Source organism: Eumetopias jubatus, unplaced genomic scaffold (assembly GCF_037043125.1).
Source record: "Eumetopias jubatus isolate StellerSeaLion01/CBP00866 unplaced genomic scaffold, mEumJub1_p1.0 scaffold_1, whole genome shotgun sequence".
Classification (NCBI taxonomy): Eukaryota; Metazoa; Chordata; class Mammalia; order Carnivora; family Otariidae; genus Eumetopias; species Eumetopias jubatus.
In genome coordinates, this window is record NW_028274807.1 from 193029075 (window position 1) to 193052548 (window position 23474).

General features: G+C 45.0%; 1 protein-coding gene across 1 annotated transcript in view; it reads left to right on the top strand.

Annotated features, from left to right (window-relative positions):
- IL17RD (interleukin 17 receptor D) overlaps window positions 1-23474 on the top strand; it is a 61695-nt gene that overhangs the window by 21657 nt on the left and 16564 nt on the right. The window contains exons 2-3 of the mRNA XM_028110477.1: window positions 17815-17872; window positions 22674-22799. Of these exons, the coding sequence (XP_027966278.1) occupies window positions 17815-17872; window positions 22674-22799 (184 nt within the window). The remainder of the gene's footprint in view (window positions 1-17814; window positions 17873-22673; window positions 22800-23474) is intronic.

Genomic DNA, 23474 nt, shown 5'->3' on the forward strand with positions numbered 1-23474 from the left:
AGAGAAGGCCCGGAGGCTCTCACTGCCATCAGCCGTCCCTGCCTCCCTGCCTCCCTGCCACTTTGTCGGAGGCCACAGAGGTGCTCCTCAGCCTCAGGTGCGCCTGTGTGGTTTTGTCAGCGGAGGGCGGGTTAGTGAGCCAGCCAAGAAAAACTAATAACCTTTCCAATTTTTAATAAAATGTCTCTCCCACCCTTTGTTTTTCCCTTCACTCTTCCCTAAAAGAAAGAACAGACTGACGTCTTAAGCACATCTGGACACTTTTTGTAAAGCTTTTACCCTGAATTCCCAGAAGGAATGTATTGGCTCCCATTTTTCTAAGCAAAAACTGAAATGCCTCCTTTGTTTATAAGTACTGTGCTTGCATATTTTAATAAAACTATAAAGAAAGAAATTGCTCTGATTTAAGGGTCCTTAGCTAGGGCAACACATTCTCCTTTATGCTTCTCTTGAAGTCTTTGAGAGGTGCTAAAAGTTTATGGTTGGTTATTTTTGGTGGGGGTGGGGAAGGGAGGGGTATGGGATCCATGTGTCCCTTTTGAAATTACTTTTTCTTTTTTCTGTGGCTCTGCTGGGGCTAGGGGGCAGGGATGTTCATAGTCCTGGTCCGTCTGTTCTGTTCTACCCATGCATTGCCCTCATGGTGAATACCATATAGATACAATCAGATTATAATGTTCCAGATCTGAGAGCTCAAAGGTCTGAAATGGAATCCATCTTCCCTTTATCAGATAGTGTTTGTTTTCTTCTAAAAAAAGGAAATCTTCTAAGAAACTCATTGTTGCTGAGAAAGTGAAGCTAATCTTACATTAATATTAGTCTATTAGATGTTGGCATGGGGATCTTCTAGTATGGGGAGAATTTCAAAAGAGTTTAAATGAGTGTGAAACTTCTTAACACAAGATGAGACATTTGCTATGTTGGGGAACTTATAAGATGACATGGCTCTTTTCAAACTGGTGATTGCAGGAGTTCTTTTGTATGCCTTTAAAAATTATGTTTATGAAATGAAGTTGTACCTTCAAAAATATAGAAGTGTAGTGTGGTTAAGTTATGAGGGTTATGGCTCTGTTACTACCCAATAAATGTTCATTAGTGATAAGCATTTAACCAGCGTGGTAGTTACTGCTTCCTAGAATATTTTGTCTAGACCTGTTCTGAGTGTCTGGAAATAAACTGTACAAGTGTAATCCTCTTCTCAGAGATGAAGCAAGTTTCGACCAATCTTTGGCTTTATTCCTTTACTTTCAGGGAAGAAGGTTGTTAGCCCTGGAAGCCAAAATTGATCTACAAAGCCTATCAGTGCTATTGGATGTACATCTGTCAAATGGCCACAAGTGTTGGATAATGTCCAAAACAGAATAGTCTGAAAATTAATATTTGTATTTGTGACTTTGTGCAAAAATTCACCATTTTCATGAGCTCTTGGACGAATAAGGTTTGCCTGAACCGAAATTTAACTTGATAGCTTTGAGTCGTACTAATAATGTTCTAGCTTATCTTTTTGACTTTTAGAGTTCTGGGAAATTGTCGATGATTTGGAATGCTAGCTATTAAACCAATTGGTTGGAGTATTTGGTTAAAAAAAAAAAATTACCTGGGACACCTGGGTGGCTCGGTCATTAAGCGTCTGCCTTCGGCTCAGGTCATGATCTCAGGGTCCTGGGATCGAGCCCGGCATCGGCATCGGGCTCCCTGCTCAGCGGGAAACCTGCTTCTCCCTCTCCCTCTCCCCCTGCTTGTGTTCCCTCATTCGCTGTGTCTCTCTGTCAAATAAATAAGTAAGTAAGTAAGTAAGAAGTAAGTAAGAAGTAAGTAAGTAAGTCTTTTTTAAAAAATGACCTGATTTAGAACTAGTGGTTAATTCAGTGTTGGTTGCCTCTGTATTTTTCAGATAGCATTGTTTCAAAAATTGCAAAAAGGTTTTACAAATTTAACTGTGGCTCAAACTATAAAGCACTGAGCAGATCTTGGGAGGTACGGTGACGTGGGGTCCTATGTTCTCCCTAACGTGAGAGATTGGAGGCTTGTCCTGGGAGGATCTTGACTCTGAGGGTAGTTGCCTACATAGTAACTTTTACCTGCACACAAAACCCTGGCGGGGACCAGCAGTCTTACAGTACCTTTTTCCAGTGCTATCATCACTTGTTTTCTTAAGTTTTCAAACATAGGAAAAGATTTTATTTAGATGGTTCTTTTAGTATGCTTCCTACTTTTATCGGAAACCAGGGGATGAGTTTGAATAACAGCAAAAGACTTGGGAATTGATATGGAGGAGTGATTCTAAATGATCCACCGGTATGATGATTTTCTCAGGGATTTGTATCATCAGCAAGGTGGTTCTTGTGTTGAAAATATCCATTTTGACATTTTTTACATGTAATTTATTTGATATTCTTTATTTTAATTTTTGTATCATTCTTCACTGCCTGAAGGCTTTTCCAGGCTCCTCTACTTGGCCAACCTCATTTCTTCTATCTTTTTTTCCTCCTCACGTGCCCTAACTGTGGGTAGTCCCACAAAGCCCAGTTCCTGACCTTTTGCTTTTCTCCATTCCTATTAGCCCATCTATCCCTAAGGTTCTGTGACATGACTTCACATATGACTTTCTGTCTTCTAATCCTACATTTCAAAAAAAAAAAATATGGTATTAGAAGAGACTCTCTAGTCACCTTACCTTCACTAAGTTTTTTTCCACATCCCCCTTAAAAAAGGACTCTTCCTTTGCAGTGTTCTCTTTATTGCTTCAAAAATCACCAGCCTCCCAAATTCCCAAAATAGGAGCCCTCAAGGTACCTTGGAATATTCCATCATCTCTGTATCACATTTGTCCCAAAGTCCCGCCTTTTGTTCTTAAAAATGCCCCGTAGACGTGACCTGTACCACCTCACATCTGTACCACCTTGTGGGCCTACTCAGCTCAGCTCCAACTGGCCACCTTCCTAGTTCTTCCTGCAAATGTGCTATAGCACTATTTTATTATTGTTACTTTCCTCCTCAAAATCCTGCTCAAAAATGTGATAAAAAGAGACACAAGATAAAATTTACCATTTTAACCATTTTTGAGTGTTAATTCAGTGGCTCTAAGTACATTCACATTGTTGGGCAACCATCACCACCTTCCATCTCCAGAACTTTGATCTTCTTAACCTGCAACTCTGTGCCCATTAAAGAGTAACTCCGCGGGGCGCCTGGGTGGCTCAGTCGTGAGGCATCTACCTTCGGCTCGGGTCGTGGTCCCAGGTCCTGGGATCGAGCCCCGCATCGGGCTCCCTGCTCGGCAGGAGGCCTGCTTCTCCCTCTCCCACTCCCCCTGCTTGTGTTCCCTCTCTCGCTGTGTCTCTCTCTGTCAAATAAATAAAATCTCAAAAAAAAAAAAAAAGAGTAACTCCGCATTCTCCCTGCCCCCAACCAACCCCGCAGCCTCCTGATTCTATTTTCTGTCCCTGTGAATTTGACCACTCTAGGAACCTCATATCAGAGGAATCCTACACTATCTGTCCTTTTGTGCCAATGTTAGATTTTTCAAGATTATATTTAGTGATTCTTGTCTTTAGAAAATTCATTGAAGAGTTGGTAAAAGCAGACAAAGGGTCTTTGTCCCAGTCTTCTTCTCTGGAGGTAGTGAACGCTACCTGGGAGCCTGGTACTGGTTTACCGCAGGTGCAGACAGAGTCGAGATGTGGGGAGGGGGGGGGACTGGGGAAGAGGTGCTGATGGAGGCTCCCAGCTCGGGCCTCCGCTCATCAAAAGTTAGTGACATTTTTTGTCATGGAGGTGAAAGATGGGGTGAAAATTGCAAGTGGATGGTGACCAGGCCTCTCCTTGCTCCTTCCAGAATGTCTTCCATCTGTAGTCGGGGCAGGGAGTCAGGCCCATCCTGAAAATAAGAGGACAGGTGTAATGAGACCCCACTTTGGTCTTCTCTGTTTTGTCACTGGTGCCTCTGGTCTGCAGGCCCTCGGGTCTGCCTCATCCCTTTGATTCAACTCTCTGGTCCTTTGGTTTATCCTTTGAAGCTGCTGTTTTAGTGCCTCTTTCTTCTTTACCTGGAGCCCAGCCCGTTCCCACCTTGGCTCGGATCAGAGGCCCTTCCCCTGAAATCCTGCCTGCCAAATCAGGTTTGTGCTCACCTCTCTAAGGACCGCATTGTTCTGGTCTTGCCCGACTGCAAGATGCACCACATGCATTACTGAGCCCCAGCCCCTCCTGTGCCCATTTTTTCGGGCCAGTTGGGGTATTTCAGATAGAAGCCTGCGGGTATTGGTCACCTACTCCAGGACTGCTAAAATGGTGGTTCTGACTAAGGAGGACGTTTCCACATCTACCTCGAGGTGTAGTGGCCATTTACTGAATGCTTGCCATGGGGGTGGTACAGTTGGTTACAAGTGCATTTGTGCATGTGTTTGCTTGAAATAGTCTCCCTATTCACCACCTCAAAGCCGCCCCCAGTGCTCTAGGGTCCAGTTAGGGACTTGTCTACTCTGAAGACACTTCTCCAGGGAGCCTTCTTTTGTTCAACACTCCCTTCTCTGAAATCCTCTTACACTTGCTCAGTCGCATAACTAACTTAGCACATTCATTCTCAATCACTCATAATGGCCTTCCCAGTGTAAAGTACGTTTCTAGCCTTTAAAACATCTGTTGATAAATTCTAGGGCATTATCTGAGGTTATTCATGAGTAAATGAGGAAGCAAGAACCTTGGGATTCGGTTAAATATTGCTTTTAGATCAGGTGAAGTGTTTGAGGCAGAGATCATCCTTCTTCGATGCCCAGGCTACACGTGTTATGATTTTAATTGCAAAATAGAATTTACAATTTTAGCAAATGAATGGTTTCATCTCCTCAGCTTGCTCTGTAGAATCTCCCCATGCTGGTGTTCTTCCAGCTGCCTTCCTCCGAAGAGTTGAGCTCTTAGGCTTTTATGCGGCTGTAATGTGATTACTGTGTAGTCCAGAGGATGTTGTCAGCCCTCTTCTTGGGTTTGCCAGAGTTTCCTTTTTTCATTTTACACAGTTCTGTTATTTACATGAGACTAGCCAAGTAATCATAAAATCCCCTAAATTCATGTAATTTTTAAGGACCTTCAGGATAAGTTATGGTAATTTGGTTACCCAACAGAACAGCGTTACCACATCCAGGATACCCAAGTCAGCAGGCAGCCTACTGAAATAGTAACAGGTATGCACTGCACTGGGAAGCCTTCTCGAGGTGCCTGCCCTGTTGCCTTTTTCATGTACGCAACCAGTTGTAGAACAGGTGAAAGGGCCTGTCTTACTACTTTTTAATAGGTGCTTTCTCTTGGTAGAGAATGATGGATAATTAAAGCTGGCAGGACCTTTAGAAAGAATTTGGCCCAGTGGTCCTAATTCTTACCTCATTAGGATCTTTTGTTTTATTTCTTCCATCGGCCCCACATACTTCTCCCAAAAGGCACTGCATTCATTATTAGCTGGTGAAGATTTATCAGAGTAAGTGTTCTCTATATTAGGATCTAACTTATGTCAAGCCATAGTCCATGTGATGCATGCAATAGAGAGAGTCCAGAAGAGTCGTCAAAGTGATGGAGAAGGAAGGATGTTGGGGAGGGTTTTTTTGTTTTCGATGGAGATGTAATTAACGTATAACAGTGCATAAGTTTAGGGTATACAATATGTTGATTACATTAAATGTATCAGTATGATTACCACTGAAGCTTTAGCCAACACCTCTATCAAGTCACATAACTTTCGTTTCTTTTTTGCAGTGAGAACATTTAAGAGCTAGTCCCTTAGCAATTTTGAATTATACGATATAGTAGTGTTGATGTTGACTGGGGAGGATTTTCATATTGTCTATACTCAAATTTCCTTTGCCTTGTTATATTTACAAAAATAATAAAGCCCTGGTCTAAAGAAAAGCCTACACTTTTTCCTAGAAACTTGAAAACCCACTCTTCGGGTTCTCTGAGAACTAGGGAATATCACATCCCTCCTGGGCAGACAGGGGAGTGGCAGATGCACCCCAGTGCCCGCCCCAGCCTCCTGCCCACCACGCCTCGGGCAGCCATGCCTGTCTGGGGCTTTTCCTCCTCAGCACTCCTGTGAATTCACTGGCTCTGTGCCCCACAAAACAGGGCTACTCGCCTGAAGCTTGGCCTTGTATCGACCCAGCTCCTTCTTAGATTGAAGTCATTTTAGCCAGAAACTTTGACCTCCCTTTCGTATTTTTGAAATACTTAGTCACTGCTTTGATTTTTTTTTTTCTTCTGGTAAATCTCTGTTTCACCATAACCTTATGACAAAATGTTACAGGCTTCTAATTTATTTCCCCCATATTGCTTTGATTTTGTAAACGTCTCTCTATGGGAAGCCTAGTGAAGGGGACAAGGTGTATTGATTTCTTCCTACTGCCTGACCAAGAAAGTGCTGTGTGCCATTTTGCTTGTGTCAGCCCTGTTGGAGAGGAGCTGGAACCCACCCCCAGGACCACTTCAGCAGGGAGGAAGTGTGCACCTAACTGCTGGGCCATTGCCTTGTCTGCCTCATACAAATCTGCTTTCTCATTTCCCCCTCTATACCAATCTGTGCCAGGAGTCCTCAGAGAGGTATTATAGGGAGGCCTTCATTCCTGGGACGTCTGTACCGCCTCCTTTCACCCACGGGAAAGTTTATCTAAGTCTGAAATCAACCAAGACAGTGATTCTTCATTTTTACATCATTCTTTGCCCTCCTTCTCAGGATGACATTTTAGCTCTTCAAGGAATTTAAAACAAAGCTGAATATTTCTTGGCAAACACAATCATTTCCTTCATTGGGAAATTAGGAGAGTCTTCTAGATTTATTGCTTATAGTTTAAGGGCAGACTGCTGGCTTCCATCCAAGAAGCGGGGAGACATAAAAGTTGCAAAGACCATTAGTGTCTGAGTATATTCTTCCGATTGCCTGCTATTTTGAAATTAGCTTGGCAAAAGGTAAAAATCAGAACCAGTAGTGAAATACTTTACTCTTTTGAAACTTGTAAAGTTCATTAAAGTAAACTTGTGGGGGACTTGGCATCACAGAAGTGCTCATGTCCTGTCTCTGTCTACCAACATCTTTTTGAAGCTTTGAAGGAGTTTGGTATGTCTAGAGTAGAAGTCAAAGCCATAGATTATTTTCATTAAAAAAAAATGGAGTTTTAGATTATCTTCCACTGCAGCTCTTGGGCAAATATTTAAAAACATATCCAAAACCTAACCCAATTTTGTGTGTTGACCACAAACACCATAGACTGTCAAGGCAACTGAGCAGGAGCAGGGGAAATCAGCTGTTCTCTCTATATTCTTGATGTTGGTAAAAAAAGAAATAAGAAATAGCCACATTGTTTATTTTTTAACTTGATTCGGTGAAACTGACTTGACTGCAGACATGACTGTTTTCCTTTGTGGTCTAAAAGGCATTCTGTGTGCCCACTTAATGGGCCCGTGCAGATAACAGCAGAAATAGTTGTCTTTTACGTTGCTGCTTTGTAAAGTTCATGAGTCCCAACATCCTGAACAAAGTGTTCCATTACGGAGTTGTAACAAATACTGCCTGTGAAGGATTAGAGTTGAGGCATCAATCCAGAGTTCTATTTAAAATTGAGGTGATTACTCCCAACTGCCTCCCTCGGCCATTTAAATTTTGCTTTTAAATCACCAAAGTTTCCCGTGGATCACTGAACCACTCAGGGTGTCCTTCTGTGCACCTGGTGTTAAGCTGTTGAGTTATGGATAAGGCAGGCTGGTGGGGGCCCCCAGTGGATTGCATGGGTCTTGAAGCTTCCTGAAATTCTGCGTGCATGCTTGTGTGTACACACAGGGGCCACAGCCCTCACCAAATTCTCAGAGACCTCTCTGTCCCCACATGTGAAGCTGAGACCCTCTGTTGAGATGGATGGAGGAGTAAATGAGAGGATTTTAGTGATGTTGGTCCTGGTGGTGAGAGTGTTACTGAGAGAGGGATGGTGACAGTGGTGTTGTACCTGTGTAGCAATTCATACTTTCCCCTGGTTTCAGATGTGATCAGTGTTTGAAAGCCTGGGAATATCACTCAAACCTTCAAGCATATCCTTGCATCTTGAAACAATCTTGTGCCTCAGCCCATGAGCACGTGTGAAGGGAACCCCTGTGCTGACAAGGGTGCTGAACTGGGTGTTGCATAGCCTGCGACTCACGTCTGAGCACCTTCATCTTTGTTCATGTTCACCTAGTTAATACCAGACCAGTGACACGGACCTGGTAAGCAGCAGGCACTTGATAAATGGAAATGGCATGTTTGTAGGGGACCGGCTCTAGAAAATCACATTTGTCGACCTTTTCTGCAGAAAAGAAGCTCTGCTCAATCGACACAGAGTCTTGATACTGCTCTCAAGTAACTCGGATTCCCACCAGTCGTGCAGAACCAAGGCTGTTGAGATTTGAGTGTTTGGTGGGCTGGAGGAGTGGCTGAGGTGGGGAGGGGATGGGGGGGGATGGCAGGGCCGGGGGGTGGGCAGGAGAGTCTTGTTCACATGCTTGTTAACATTTGAGGGTCTTTGACAAAGGAAGTCTAATGCCCTGCCCCGGTCAGCCTGCGATTGCCCCCCGGGAGGCCCCGTTGTGCACAGGAAGTCAGACACTAATGATGTTAGCGAAGGGACAAAGGCGCCTGGCCCGGGAAGGGCCTAATTGCTGTGTCCGGCTCCCAGGCGGCCGGCCTCAAGCTGGAGGGGGCTGGGCAGGATGCGCTAAGTGTTAACACCTGGAGCTGAGCTGCCGACTTCCTGGTGTTTTTTTTTTTCCTTCTGTGTGGCTGGGTGCGCACAGAGACAGACACACACGTTCACAAATCCCAGCTGCATCTCAGGGGGACATTTTGGGATGTGGTATCGAAGAGACTAGATGGAAATGGTTCAGGCTGGAGGTCACACTGAACAGGGCAGGCTGAGAACCAGTTTTCCCATGAGCCCCCTTGATCTGCTCACGGCTGCTCACGGGGCTTAGTGACTGGTGCTTCACCTCTGGGCTGGCCAATTCCCTCCCTTACCCCCAGGAAATCAGGGAATGGCCAGACCTTGCAGAGGGGCAGATACATATTGGAAGAGGCACTGTTGCTTTGGCTTGAGACATTCTAGTTAGAACTGTTGGGAGAATGCTCCTGGGGAAAGAGAGAGGAGCGTCTTGACCATTGTTTTGAACCGCCTGGGGTCTTCGGGGGTAGGATAGTGTCAGGATGAGGAGTGGTTGGGGACACCTGCCAGCACCCAAGCGGGGTTGCATTTGTGTATGTGTATGAATCCACACCTAGAGGGGTCGGTTGGTGGAGCTGCATCCCAGGGAAGTGGGGAAACCCAGATGTACCTCCTTATTTCTAAGTGGCGTCTCTAGATTCTTCGTGTCTACATATGGCTTTGGACCTGGGACCTGTGAAGCCCTGGGTTTCCTCTGAGAGTTCTGGGAATGCCCCCAACTTATCTAAGAACGTTTCTGGGGGAAATTGGGTAAGGAATGTTTCTCACAGCGTTCTCCTATGGGTTCTAGAAACCTTTTCCCCTGGACAACAATTCAGAGTGAAGACCCCCTGCCTTGGCCAGTAGCCCTGCCGGGATGGTGTTAGTGGCTCACTTTCTGCGACGGCAAGCAACTGAGCTGGAGCCTGGGGTCCCTCCCATAGGCCAGCAATGGGAGGCAGCTGTGTGCACAGGTTGACTTCACTTGGATTTTTGCAGCCAGAGAATGAGAGAGTTTAAAAGGGATGCTTTTGAAGCCTGTCTCCTTCCTAGAGGAAGGGGGAAAAGCCACAGATAATTTTTGCAAAGGGGTCTAATATTGACTTGCTTCTTCCCACTGTTATTTTAAGGAGGTTTTTCTCTCTGAGACCACCATGTGGACAGAAATAATAGGCTGACAGAAGGGGTCGCCTTGCTTTCCGAGTGTGGCCTGTGATATTTTGATTAGCACTAAAACCTAAAAGGGCGGCCTTCCATAATTTCCAAATATGCGAAATCCACCTTGAAGGAAGCACATGTGTGGGGCATGCCGGGGACCAGCCTGGCCGGAGGAGGCTGGGTCCCCATGGCAACGTCACAATCTATTTCTGCAGGCATTTCTGCTGTAAAAGCAGAATTCCAGATGTGATACAGTATTTGGAGACTCCGTCCCCAGGCCTCAGAAACAGTATTTGAAGCGGCATAATTCAGTGCACGCTCTCTGTGTGGTCCTAAGCCTTTTTATTAGTAGTTTTGTTTTGATCCGAACATTTCCTCTGAGCTTAGGCATAACAATCATGTGTACAGCGTTAAGTTTTCCCCTATTGTCTAATCACTGTTTTGCCCTTGCAGGAAGATACTTTCTTGAGCTTCTGGAGTGAAGTTTTTATAACTACCTTTAACAGCCAAGTGGGTGCAAGCTGGTAGCTGGTTTGCTGGGTGGGTGTTTGGGTGGTTGGTTGCTTGCCTCCTCTTCGTACCCAGTGTTTACAGAAAACCAGCTAATCTGTGTCTGCGAAGTTGTGTGTGTGCTCTTGAAACTGCAGATGGGTTGACGGTTACCTTAAAGATGCCAGTTCTTTACCATGCGGTTCTCATTTGAGTGGATGGGAGTGGTGTGCGCAGCTGAGGGAAAAGGTCTGGCTCTCTAGCCAGAGGCATGTTTTATAGCTTGCTTTTTAACATTTTGAGAATTGGAAAAATGGAACAATCCTGTCTATTTGTGAGTGTCAGCCATGGGAGAACACACAGCCCAGATCCTTAACAGACTTAATTGGAAAAAGTACTTGGGCTTTTTGTTTTGTGAAAACTAAGAAGGCTGCAGAGTTTTGTTTTGTTTTTTAAACACAGGAGAAGAGTCAGCGGGGTGTGTGTGTGTGTGTGTGTGTGTGTGTGTGTGTGTGTGTGTGTGTGTGTGTTGATATCTCTGGGCTTTCACTGCATGTGTATATTCCAGTGGCAAAGCAATAAGAAAAAGTCTGGAGCAGGGAAAGACATTTAAAAATACATTCCATTCCATTTAGGCCTGTCAGAAAAGTTGTTATTACAATATATAAATATATCAGATCTATACATTGTATACCTTAAACTTATACAATGTTATATGTCAATTCTATCTCAATTTAAAAAAAAAAGAAAAGTTGCTATCTGAGAAACAACTGCTATAAATGCCCTAACACATCTTTAGTGAATGGATTTCCTTGGGCATGAGGGTGGGGGAGGGGAGGAGGGGTAAAAAGCCACTTAGATGGAAACTAGAGCTCTCGGTTTGATAAGCAGAACACATGGTCACTTGGCATCGGTTGGCTCCATGTTAGAACTCAGAAACAATTGTCCCTTCAGCTTTCCTTTGGGGACCGTGAAATTAGGAACATGTGTGTGCTGATTAGCAACATGTCAGAGATGAATCATGATTACGGCTTTGGTCTGGTACACAGGCGATGCTTTGGAGTAGTGATTTCCTACCTCCTCGAGCAAATCTCTCTAATTAGCTTAAGATCTCTGGGTCTTTTCGGCCGACGCAGTAATTGCTGGCAGGAACACACCGGTGCTCCCCCAGAGCTTGTGTGTTCCCCACTAGGCACCCGAGGCCTCACCTCCCCAAATCAGACAGCAGGCACTCTTCATTCCTGAAGTTGGTTGCATCGAGTTGGAAAGAGAGAGAGAACAGCTCCCGGGAATGTGGAGAAGAATATCTTGAATAGATCCAGACCCAAGCTGGCTTTGTGATTTATTTGCCTTGTGTTTTGGGTTTGCCGGCATTCTCCTCCGCTTACATCACCTGGGGCTTCTCTGCTTTTTGCTGACTTCTTCCTCCCCTCTCCACCCCCACACTTTTTTTTTTTTTTAGTTAAAGGTTTGAACTGAAGTGGGATCTGACTTCATTTATGAGACCATCTGAACTGAACCTGTGCAGAATAAATTGAACCCATGTTCTCCCTCTTGCCTTCACCATGTCCACTGGTCAGAGACAAAAATGTCAGGCCTGTTGTGCATTTTAAGCCTCACAGAGCTGTCTGCTATCTTTCACATCTCATTGACACACTGGAAACCCAAGGTGGGGGAAATGTTAGGGAAAATAGAAAGTGTACGTTGGCCTTAGTTTTTTAAGTAGTCGCTCAATGTCCTTTACAAACCCATTATCTCAGTTCTTTCTGATGGATACTCTTGTTTAAATTTTCACCCGAACTCGAACTCTGTTCACTAAAACATTACCAGCTTTCTGAGAGGTCCTTCCTTAACTAATTTGGAAGCAGTCTTGTTCAGATCTTACTGTTTGGCCTGCCTTCCACTGGAAAGGGGGTTACTACAATTAGCACAGTCCTTTTCAAAATGCATTTTTCCAAAATGGCAGCTAAGCTGTTTTGTAGCTGGATTGGAAATGTTGCTCTGGGAAGTTGGTGTCTTCAATGGGCTCAGAACCCACAAGGGCCCCTCAGGAAGTGGGCCCCCAGATGGCCCCTCGTGGCTGCTCGGTGTGGGATCCCTGCCTGTGGATGTCTTTGTGTCCGGGCCTTTGCCTTTTTGCCATATGGGTGGAGCATGGTATGGGTTTTGAATTTTATTCCTTTAGAGCACTTATAGGTTATCGTTCCCTCCCCCTTTCCTGAGTAAAAGATGTTTTCTCCATTATGTTCCCATTTGCTTCTTCCGTCCCTGCTCACCATAGAGTGTTCATAGCAGAGCCCCAGGCACCTGGGGCTTGCTTTGCAGCTAGCATTGGAACAAATTAAAAGCTGCCCTAAGTGCAGCAAATGGGGATGGTTAATGAACTAAGAATGTGACACCCTGAGGCCACGGCATTGGTATTTATAGATTTTAAGTAATAGGCAACAAACAAATATTCTTAATTGTAAGCTCATTAAATATCAAAATGGGTATAGTAGCTAAAAGCTTAGAATTGTTTACTGAAAAACAGCTTCCAAAGCCATTGAACAGCTTTGTAAGTCGCTTACACATGTTCTCTTAGTGTGAGTCCTGATTCCAAGCCCATAAATCACCCTGTCACATGAAGCTAGGTCCTCTTGGATTCTTGGTGTGCATTACCTGGTTTCGTCATGAGTTCATTTACTCAGGCAGAAAACTAATATTTACCAAAGGCTGACTATGGGCCAGGCCCAGGACTGTGGCACAAGGTGGGGGGAGGATGAGGGCAATAGGGGTGCTGCTCTGGTCACTTAGCCTTCAGTCTCTCCCCATCAGATCCAACCTGAGCACTCACCAGAGATGGGGATCACTGGGTTGCCCAGTTCCCACCAAGACCATTCCGTGGTCTGGTGGTTAGTGCCCTTGTCACCTTGCCCTGAACTGTCCATCCATCTGCCAGACCCCCCAGGTCTGGATGCTGAGACCGATCATATCTGGAGATGCCCCTTCCTGTGAGCATGTCCTTTTCTACTTCACATACCCCCATGCTGCACAGGTCTCTCCTTGCTTATTAGGGCAGGAATCTTCCCAGGAATGGTGCCATCACCCTTTCAACGTGTCACATGCTGTGCAGAGCGCTTGGTACGTGTCATCTCACACAGTCCCACGCCAAGCTTTTCCAGGAAGTTTTATTCAAACACTTTATAGAGCTCAGGGAAAGGAGGCTCAGGAAAGTTTAGAAGCTTGTCTCAGGTCACACAGCTTGAGAGGGGGAGATTTGAACACACATCTGTACAGCTCTACAGCCCATTCTGTTAACCACTCTTCTACTCCAGATATGTCCAAGGCTAGCCCACAGAAGCCTATATCTAGGATGGCAGAATCTGAAGCAGCTAGCTCTGTTGGGTCAGTGTCCCATGTCTGCCTGCAGCCAGGGTGGGATAGAGTGCGGTGACAAGGGATCAGTCAGTCTGCCCTGGGTGTGGGGAGGGAAAAATGACAGCACATGGGCGAGTGTGACTTTGGGATCCATTTCAACAATGTGGCTAAAAGTATATGTATGTATTAGCTTTCAGTTGCTGCTATAACAAATTATCACAATTTAGTGACTTAAAACAGCACAAATTCATTATCTTATAGTTGTTGAAGTCAGAATTTCGAAATGAGTCTGTGGGGCTAAACTCAAGATGTTGGCAGGGCTGGGTCCTTCTGGAGGCTCTAGGGGAGAACTGATTTTCCGCCTTTTCCAGCATCTAGAGACTGCCTACATTCCTTGGCTTATTAGCCCCTTCTATCTCCATCTTCAAATCCAGTAGTGTAGCATCTTTAAATCGGTGTTGGTCTCTCTGCCTTCTACTTCTGTGGTCATTTCTCCTTCTCTGACCTTCCTGAATCCCACTTAGAAGGATGCTTGTGATTACATTTGGCTCATCAGGATAATCCAGAATAATTTCCCCATCTCAAGTTCCTTAAACTTAATCACATCTATGTAGTACTTTCTGCTGTCTGTGTAAAGTAACACAGGTTCTGGGGCTTGTGATGTGGACATGTTTTTTTTGGGGGGTGGGTATGAGTCTGCCTACCACAAAGTATAAAGAAAACAGTAGTGCTTTGTGGGCTAGCCTGGGCACACCATTTCTGATAGGGTTTCTGAGGGCTCGGGAGCAGCAGGTGCATTATTTGGGTGTGAACTGAGGACAGTCTGGTGGAGCATCTGTCTGATGCACGTGCTGAGAAACCGGGCCCTGGATGACTTCCAAGAGTGAAAGGTCTTCCAGTGCACACGGGAGCAAGTCCTTGTCATGGAACTGAGCTCTGTGCTCTGTTCCCTCTGAGCTCAAGGACCAGGCTTGGTCACAGGGTCTTTTAGTCTCTGATTTTCTGTGGAATTAGAAGTACCATTTTGCATGTACATTGGCAGAAGTGCCATGCCGGTCAAGTTGTGGGGATGTATTATCATACCCCCATCAAGTAAGTATGCAGGTGGATCTATGTGTCAGGGACACAGTGTGATGGAGCTACACTAAGGCAGAAAGCCTATGAAGGGAACAGGACCTGGCCGATGGGAAGGGCATTCTGGGATATGGAAGTGCTCCAGAACATGCGCTGAGCCATAATGCAGTGCCTGGAGGAGTCTGGCAGGTAGGGAGGGAAGTGGCTGAGAAGAGAGGCAGGAACCACATCCGGAATATTCTACAAGGGACAGGGAGCTGGTGATGGGCTCGCAACAGAAGAGTGAGGGCAGATTTACACATTAGGAGATCACTTTGGTGGCCAAAGTCCCTTAAGATTAGGACCCAGGTCTGGTTCAAGGCCAAGTGCCCAACCCTGCAGGGCCTGGGTGCAGGTGGAATGCTCTGTGGGTAGTGAATCAATGCTATATGCAAGCCTCACTGTCCTTTGAGGCCAGCTCACTGGGCCCCCTTCTGAACAGCTCTGCATGCAGCACAGACCTTATTTGGAGGGATTTAAGTTCTTGTCTGCAGGATAGAGCACATCTCACGATGTTGGGCTTCTTTCCACAATACATTGCTCATTGCAAGCACCCAATAAATACCTGTTAAAAACGTGCTGCTATAGGGGTGCCTGGCTGGCTCAGTCTGTAGAGCCTGTGACTCTTGATCTTGGGGTTGTACGTTCAAGCCCCACATTAGGTGTAGAGATTACTTAAAAATAAAAATCTTTAAAAGAAAAACATGCTGCATTAGAAATATGGGGAGAACAAGAACAAAGTGAAAAGCTGACAGTCCTGCAAGGAAGGTGACTGGTCATTAGAGTCCTACATGCTGGAGAGCATGCTATTAAATGCATTTCCTTTTTGAAAAGCGCTTCCTCTACAGGGCTTCACGTGGTCCTCCTCAAACCCCTTCCCAGGGGCAAGTCGTGCAAATTATCTTTTTAGGAAGATAGTTGAGGAGGCTTGGACCAGGTGGAGTGAAGTGACCATGCCCATGGTCACCAGCCCGAGAATGGAAGGATTAAGGTACTTACCTTGGCCCCCTTGCATTTTTGTTTCCCTCCCATGATGCTCCCTTTTTCTCTCCCTTCTAGTCCAGTTATCCTTCCTTCTTTCAAGTTTCCGGGGTGTGCTGTCCTCACCCTGGAATCATCCCTTGTGAGGTGCTGCCTGTGGTACCTGTAGGCTGGATGCTTACTTATGGCTGGCTCTTCAGCTGAGCTACATACACCTTTATGTCACACTAAGTGTTCTTGGAGGGTCAGGGTGTGATTTGAAATTTGCCTATGTACATTACATGTGATCCACATACCCCATTAGTCTCCTTTGAAGGAATGAGTTACTTTGCTCTTGAGGACAGGGACAGCGGCTGTTTTGTTCACCACTGTACCTAGCATAATGTCTGACTCATAATACATGGTGAGTGATTTTCTATCCTGGGGCTTTGCAAGGGAGGAAGAAGGGTGTGGTTTGGGTGTTTTGGGCATTTCCTAGGGGTTTTGGAGGGATGGCATTGTCTCCTGCTTGGTCACGGCACCCCGCTCTTAGCCATCTGGAAGTTGGACCTCTAGTGGTATGCTAGAGGATTTTCCCTAAGGAATCATGGAGGCCTTTAGGATTTCCATAAGAAAACCACCCTTTCCAAAGTGTTTCAGCTCAGGGGAGGAAATCCAGAATCCTGTGTATGTGGGAAAGGGAGGATGGAAGCAGGAAAGCTGGAGAAGGAAGGTACATCAGGAAGAAGGGGAGCCCCAGTAGATCATGGGCTAATGTACCACGTTGATTTAGATTTCCTGTGCTTATTTCTCACTTCAATTAGAATTGTGGTGTGTGTGCGCGCGTGCATGCTTGTGTGCATCCCTTTCTGCACAGCTGTGCTTTCCTGAGGTCCATGTTTATCCGAGCTCAGGGATAGAGTTTCACTGGGCATAGCTGGCTTCAGATAAGCAGTGTGAACATGCCTCCAGCATATGGATGTGACGGGGTTGTGGCCTGAGACCCTGGGCTCCATCAGAAGGGTTCTGCACATTGTGTCTCAGTGTGACAATTGCCCATTAAATACTGGGCTGCCAGCAGATGGTCTTCCCCCAGCATTCCCTTGGTTGAGTGGAAACTTTAGTTGTGTGGTTAGAATATTTTCCCATCATTTAGCATTTCAGAATTAACTGTTTTGGAGAATTCTGCAATTAATGCTGAATGGCACATTTGCCGATTGTTACAGAAACAGTTAAAACCAGAGTCGGCAGATCTGTAGCTGCTCTTTCCCATGATGGATAAGTGGTGGGTTAGGAAAAGGCGGGGCAATGGGAGGATTCCGGTGCTCCCTCTGTGGATGCTGTAATTAAAGTGGGGAGTCTGGCGGAGTTGTTACCCCTGCTATTAAGAGTGCAGATGGCTAATGGCCACATCACCAAAAGTTAGAGTTAGGCCTTTTAAAGTCTTTTTTCTTTTTCTTTTATGACCCACCCTATATATTCCAAGCATAGGTATGGATGCAGTGAAGAATTTTCTCATTAAAAGTAATGGCTTATTCCCACAATCATTCCCGGTCTTGGAATGAGAAACCTGTTTCCTTAGACTTGAGGAATTGCCTATCTGTCGTGGCTTAATAGAGCTTTTGGACGAGAGTGTCTGGTAGGCAAATTTTATAACCAATCAGTGCTCAAAGCGGATCCAACTGGAAGGGCTCCAGCTGGCAGCTCATGGTCTCTCTCCCAATTTTACTGTTAATGAATTATTATTTAACCCCCAAACACAGAACAGCATCTCCTATTGTCTTGGGGGAATCGAGTGCTCATGATGCTCCTGGCCTGGCAGTTAGGAATCTCCTGGGCTGGAGGGAAGTTGGCAGCCAGTGGGGGAGAAGGGACACAGGGTGGGTGGGAAGAGTGGTAGATATCGCTCAGCATCTGGCATGACCCTGGGTCTTCGCAGTCTTGTGTGCATTTTGACTCTATGGGGACGTGTGCTGGAAAAGCACATTGGCTTCTCTCCTCATCATGTTCTCTTGTTTTCCCACAGGGAGTGGGGCCGGCCAGCAGAAACAGCGGGCTACACAACATCACCTTCAGATATGACAGTAAGTAACTGGCTTCACTGCCGAAGAATGGAGCCCTTTCAGTGATCTACAGCTTACATAGTCATGCTTAATCAAGGACACTGCAGGTCCTGGGGTTGAGGAATTTTCTCAACCTGCTCAGGTTTATCAATGGAACTAACATGGCTCAGTCTCAATTAAGCCACTCAAGTATTTGGGAGCTTGAATAGGTCAAGTGTCCTCCATAGTGTTGGGAGAAGTTGTGTATGGAGACCTCCACCTCCCCTGATGTCTTCAAGATATAACCATGTCCTTAAGAACAAAGGCAGATGCCTGTAGGGGCTCAGCAGCAGACCAATGAGTGAAGCTACTCAAGCGCAAGGATGCTAGGGAACGGTAGGGACTGTGGCAAACTGGACAGCCCAGGTCTGGCTTCTCCATTCCGGCTCCTTGTGCCTTGGCCCTGAGGGTAGCCAGATGTGATTTGCAAGAAGAAAGAGACATTGGCATTTTTTGTTTGTTTGTTTGAACATTTTTTAATATTGGCATCTATTTAAACACGTTCACAAGCACAGAGTGGGTCAAGTGAATGTGTGTCCCAGATTGGCCCAGGGGTCTCCAGTTGGCCATCTCCGTAGGCCTGGGTTCCAACTCCTGTGCCCTACCTGTCAGCTGTGAGCTATGGCAGGCCACTTGACTTCCCTAAGCCTCAGCTTGCAAGGCCTGTAAAGATTAGTTTCTTCCTGAGCATCATGTCGAGGCTTTAATGAGGTAATGCTTTTAACTGCTCAACTTAGTTGGCCTGATGTGCACTCAGTAATTGATATCTGCCAATACTAGAAGTCATTCCAACCGGAATTGGAATACAGCATCTTTTTGGCCCTTTCTCTCAAGGAAATGTGGCTTTATCTGGCTGAGTCGTTTCCTAAGGGCAGGGTGGGGTGCTTTTTTTTCTGATTAAGCATATAGAATTCCCCCTCAGCAGCTGCTTTCATGCTAAGAAGGTAATTATATAGAATTGTGAGCATTTTAGCCTTATGAGCCATAATTTATATGTAAAAATGTTAACAAGAGGGAGCTTGACTCCTGTTCAGTAACTCCTGACATTTGATTCATCTCTTGGAGAGGATTATGAATCCATGTAAGTAATGGGTGTGGGTCACAGGGAGGCCTCTGAAATGATCACTGCTAAAGCAAGATTTTTGAGGTCGTGTATACAATCTAATAATTTTAAGATACAAATATGTGTGTCAAATTTATGCCCACAGTTGCTGACGTGAGTACTTTAAGTTAACCAATGAGGGCTTATATTTGAAACAGATATTTCATGTTAGTGGTGTGTGCATGTTCTCTGGATAAATGTTACAAAGCTAATGAAAGATTTGCAAGTCCATGATACTTAATTCAGCTAAGTAAAGACATGTGTTAGAGATCTCTCTTTGAGCTACAAAGTTAATTTCTAATATATGCTCTTGGTCCTGGCAGATCTTGTATTACATTCAAGAGTTCAAAATTTTCTGGTCAGCTGCAAACAAGTATTTGCAGCTCTAATTTAATATGGGGTTTTGTGAAAGAGGATCTGTACCTGTAAAACTTAGAAGTATCTTATTGTTTTCTTCATGGGACTAAATATTTGGCCCACGTGCTTGATGCCTCTTAGTCATTATTTTCTTTCTTATTCTTCAGCATTTAATTAGAATTTAATTCTCAACTCGAATTGACTCCCGAGACATCTGAAGCTCGGTTGCATTTTGGCAGAATGTCATTTGGGCATAATTTTTTGGTAACCAGAATCCAAAATGTTAGAATTCCTAATAATTGGATCCAGGTTTGTGTAAAAAATTTATTCATTGTTTTCCATTGAAAAGATATTTCTTTCTCTCTTCCACAAGGAAGTTTCTGTTATTGCTCTGTTGACTGGTTACCAGTTCTGTTTGAAATAGCTAAGAACAAATTACCAGGTTTTCACCAAAAGTACAAAACTACAAAATCTTATTTTTCTACTCCTTTGCCATTTTATGTTACAAAGAAAGAAAATGTCTTGCCATTAAGTCAAAAGTGAATTTCGTAGGTCTCCATGTCTCCTTTCATGTTGCATTTCTTGTTTCTTCTTCAGGCTCTGAGGGGGTAATGCCTGAGTAGGTTGTAATACATTTTCTTAATTCTTAGACTTTATATTTGCATAATTATATTTACAGAAACCTGGAGAGTGCTAATTTTGGCATTAGGAATGAACAAAGGACAAAAAACATGATTTGCTCTTATTTGTGCATCTTTTCCTAAAAGCTGTTTAAATCAGAGGTTTCAATAAATGGAAATGTTTGAACTTGGGGCACCTGGGTGGCTCAGTCAGTTAAGGGTCTGACTTTGGCTTAGGTCATGATCTCAGGGTTCTGGGATTGAGCCCCACGTCAGGCTCCCCGCTTAGTGGGGAGTCGGCTTCTCCCTCTCCCTCTGCCCCTCCCTTGCTCATGCTCTCTCTCTCAAATAAATAAATAAAATCTAAAAAAAAAAAGCTTGAACTTGACAAGTATGATGGGATCTTGTCTTTTTTTTTTTTTTTTTTTTTTTAAATATTGGGAAGCTAGTTTCAGTTAGGATTTTTTGCAGGCTGACTACCTCTGATTCCGAACTTACTATGGTAATAATCTCTGTGCTGAGGATAGAATGGCAAGAGCTATGCATGAGCCATCCGAGGCTGCTTTCTGTCCTGACCCAGGGCTGGTCAGCAGTGGAATCCGAAGCCACCCAGCTGGTCTCTTAGCTGCAAAACATTTCCTCATTTGTACACTGTGGGTGTTAAACCAGATATTTAAAGAAAAATTTTTCTTCTGCACCCAGAGAACATATGTTAAATGTTTCGATAGTCAGTTTTCATTAGATGTAGAATTTGGTTTTATTAATTACTAACATCTTTTCTTTTTTTTATAAAGATTTTATTTATTTATTTGACAGACAGCAGGAACACAAGCAGGGGGAGTGGGAGAGGGAGAGGGAGAAGCAGACTCCCCGCTGAGCAGGGAGCCTGACGTGGGGCTCGATCCCAGGACCCCGGGATCATGACCTGAGCCGAAAGCAGACGCTTAACGACTAAGCCACCCAGGCACCCCACTAACATCTTTTCAAAAGAAGTAATATTGAAATGTAGAGGTGGCTGCTTTTTAAGCAGATGGAGTTTATGGAATGGGGTCCACCTAGAGCAGTTAGGCAAGAAAGCAGGGCCCAAGGCAGTGTGGGAGCTGGGAGTTACCAAAGTGGGAGGGGTGCATTGTAGTGCATGTGTGTTGAACTTTAGTAAGAAATTTAAAAAGGAGGAATATTATGTGCCCATTAAAAGGCTTGGAAAGATGTTTTTTAGAAGTTGATAGTAGTTACCTGTGTGGTGGGAGGGCATGGATGACTTCTACATTTTTCTTATGTTCTTTTGTAATTTTCAAATACCCAGGGAACGTTTTTAGTCCTAAAAGTGGGAAATGTGGGGGCGCCTGGGTGGCTCAGTCAGTTGAGTGCCTGCCTTCAGCTCAGGTCATGATCTCGGGTCTTGGGATCAAGTCCTATGTTGGACTCTTTGCTCAGTGGAGAGTCTGCTTCTCCCTGTGCCTCTGCCCCCACCCTCACCCTTTGTGCTCTCTTTCACACTCTCTCAAATAAATAAAATCTTAAAAACAAATGGGAAGTGTGTGGTGTGATGTACAGCAGGGGCAGGGGGAGTGCAGCAGATTCACTGAACCTAGAAAATCCCCCTGACTGCTTCACCTCAAAGTAAAACCCCCTGCTTTCGGAGGCATCATGAGTCGGTTTGGACATTTGATGGAACTGAGGACTTTTTGCAGCAGATACCAGCAAGAGTTTTCCATTTTAATCATTGAGAAGGAAATGGAGATGAAGCAGTGTAAGAATCATGAGTTGGCATTTGCCAGGGATGGCTGGTGGTTCTCCCTGCATGAGTGGCCAGAACAGCCCACGGCCATTCTCTGGAGTCCCATTCCAAGTCTGGCTGGAAGCTTCCAGCAGTTTTTTAGGATCCTGTAGACTTTGAAGGTTTCTTTAGCAATACCGGATGTCACAGCTGCTCACATGGTTGTAGTGGCCTTGACACCTGGCTGTACGTAATGTCCTTAGACAGCGTCAGAGAATTGGTCTTCATTTTTTGAGCAACATGGAGCTCTTTGAATTTGATGGGCATTGTGGGTGCCTTTGCTAACACATGGTGTTCGGGAACAGAACTTTTACCTTTGAGATGCTATTAATGTTGAAGGTACTTTGCACATCATGAAGTCAGCGAGTCTCTTTTGTAGGTACTAATTGGATTTTTTAACAGGCTTACTGTGAGCCGCTCCCTGGTGAGTCCCAGCCTCATCCTGCTTCCTTGCCCTGCTCACCTTGCCTCCAGGTTTCTTCTAAAAGCAAGCCCCAGACTATTTAGCCATTTGTTTTGTTTCAGATCACTCTCTAATGCTGAAAAACAATTGAATCGGTGTAAATAATTACTGATTTAGGTAAAGTGTCATAATAGTAAAGAAGTCGATGCCAGATACATAGTTCAACTGTCTATGTATAAACATATACAGCTGCACTATATATGATCCTCCTCATGCTGTCCTAGAATTGAACTCGAAGGGTGGGCAGTGGTGTTGGTGCTATAAATAAGCCCCACTGCAGCATCTTACAGTTTCCCCAACATTCAATCTTTGATGTCCTATTTGGGTTTATGCAGCACACGTCTTTAAACAGAACGGATTTGGCCGCCTCCAGACGGCTCTGTGTAATTTGAGAAGATGAACGTGGACCTCAAAAAATAAATGTCTTAATCTAACTGTTCTTTGTTCTCCCAACTCTCTAGACTGCACCACTTACTTGAATCCAGTGGGGAAGCATGTGATTGCTGATGCCCAGAACATCACCATCAGTCAGTACGCTTGCCACGACCAAGTGGCAGTCACCATTCTTTGGTCCCCAGGGGCTCTTGGTAAGTTGGTCAAATGGAGTCCACCACGTGGCTGGTGTGGGTGGTGACCAGTGCAGGGGTCCCAGTGTGACAACCTCCAGGAGCCAGGCAGGTCTTGACATAAGTGTAGCTTAGGTGGGCTTGGGCTCAGATACACTGCCTGCTTTGTTGCGTATACTTGCTGGGCAGGCATGCAGCTTGATGCTGGGCCTCACGGCTCATCTTTTATTCACTTGGCTGTTACTGAGAGAGATGTAGGTTTACAAAATAATAGTGTGTGGTGATAAATCACATTGAATGCTTGGCCTCTGGGTCTCAGCAGTAGTCGGGGGGACAGGTGAGCTGTCCAAGGATGTAATGGCCTCAGCATCCAGCATCGGCCATCTCTGTGCCCATATGGATACCCAAGCACAGCACTGGCACATGTTGTAAGTTTTCAGGAATATTCCAATTTTCTTTTTCTTTTTCTTTTTTTTTAGATTTTGTTTATTTATTTGACAGAGAGAGAAATAGCGAGAGAGGGAATACAAGGAGGGGGAGTGGGAGAGGGAGAAGCGGGCTTCCCACTGAGCAGGGAGCCGGATACGGGACTCGATCCCAGGGCTCAGGGCTGGGGTCATGACCTGAGCCGAAGGCAGACGCTTAATCGACTGAGCCACCCAGGCGCCCCCATAAAATCAATTTTTAAATGTTGAC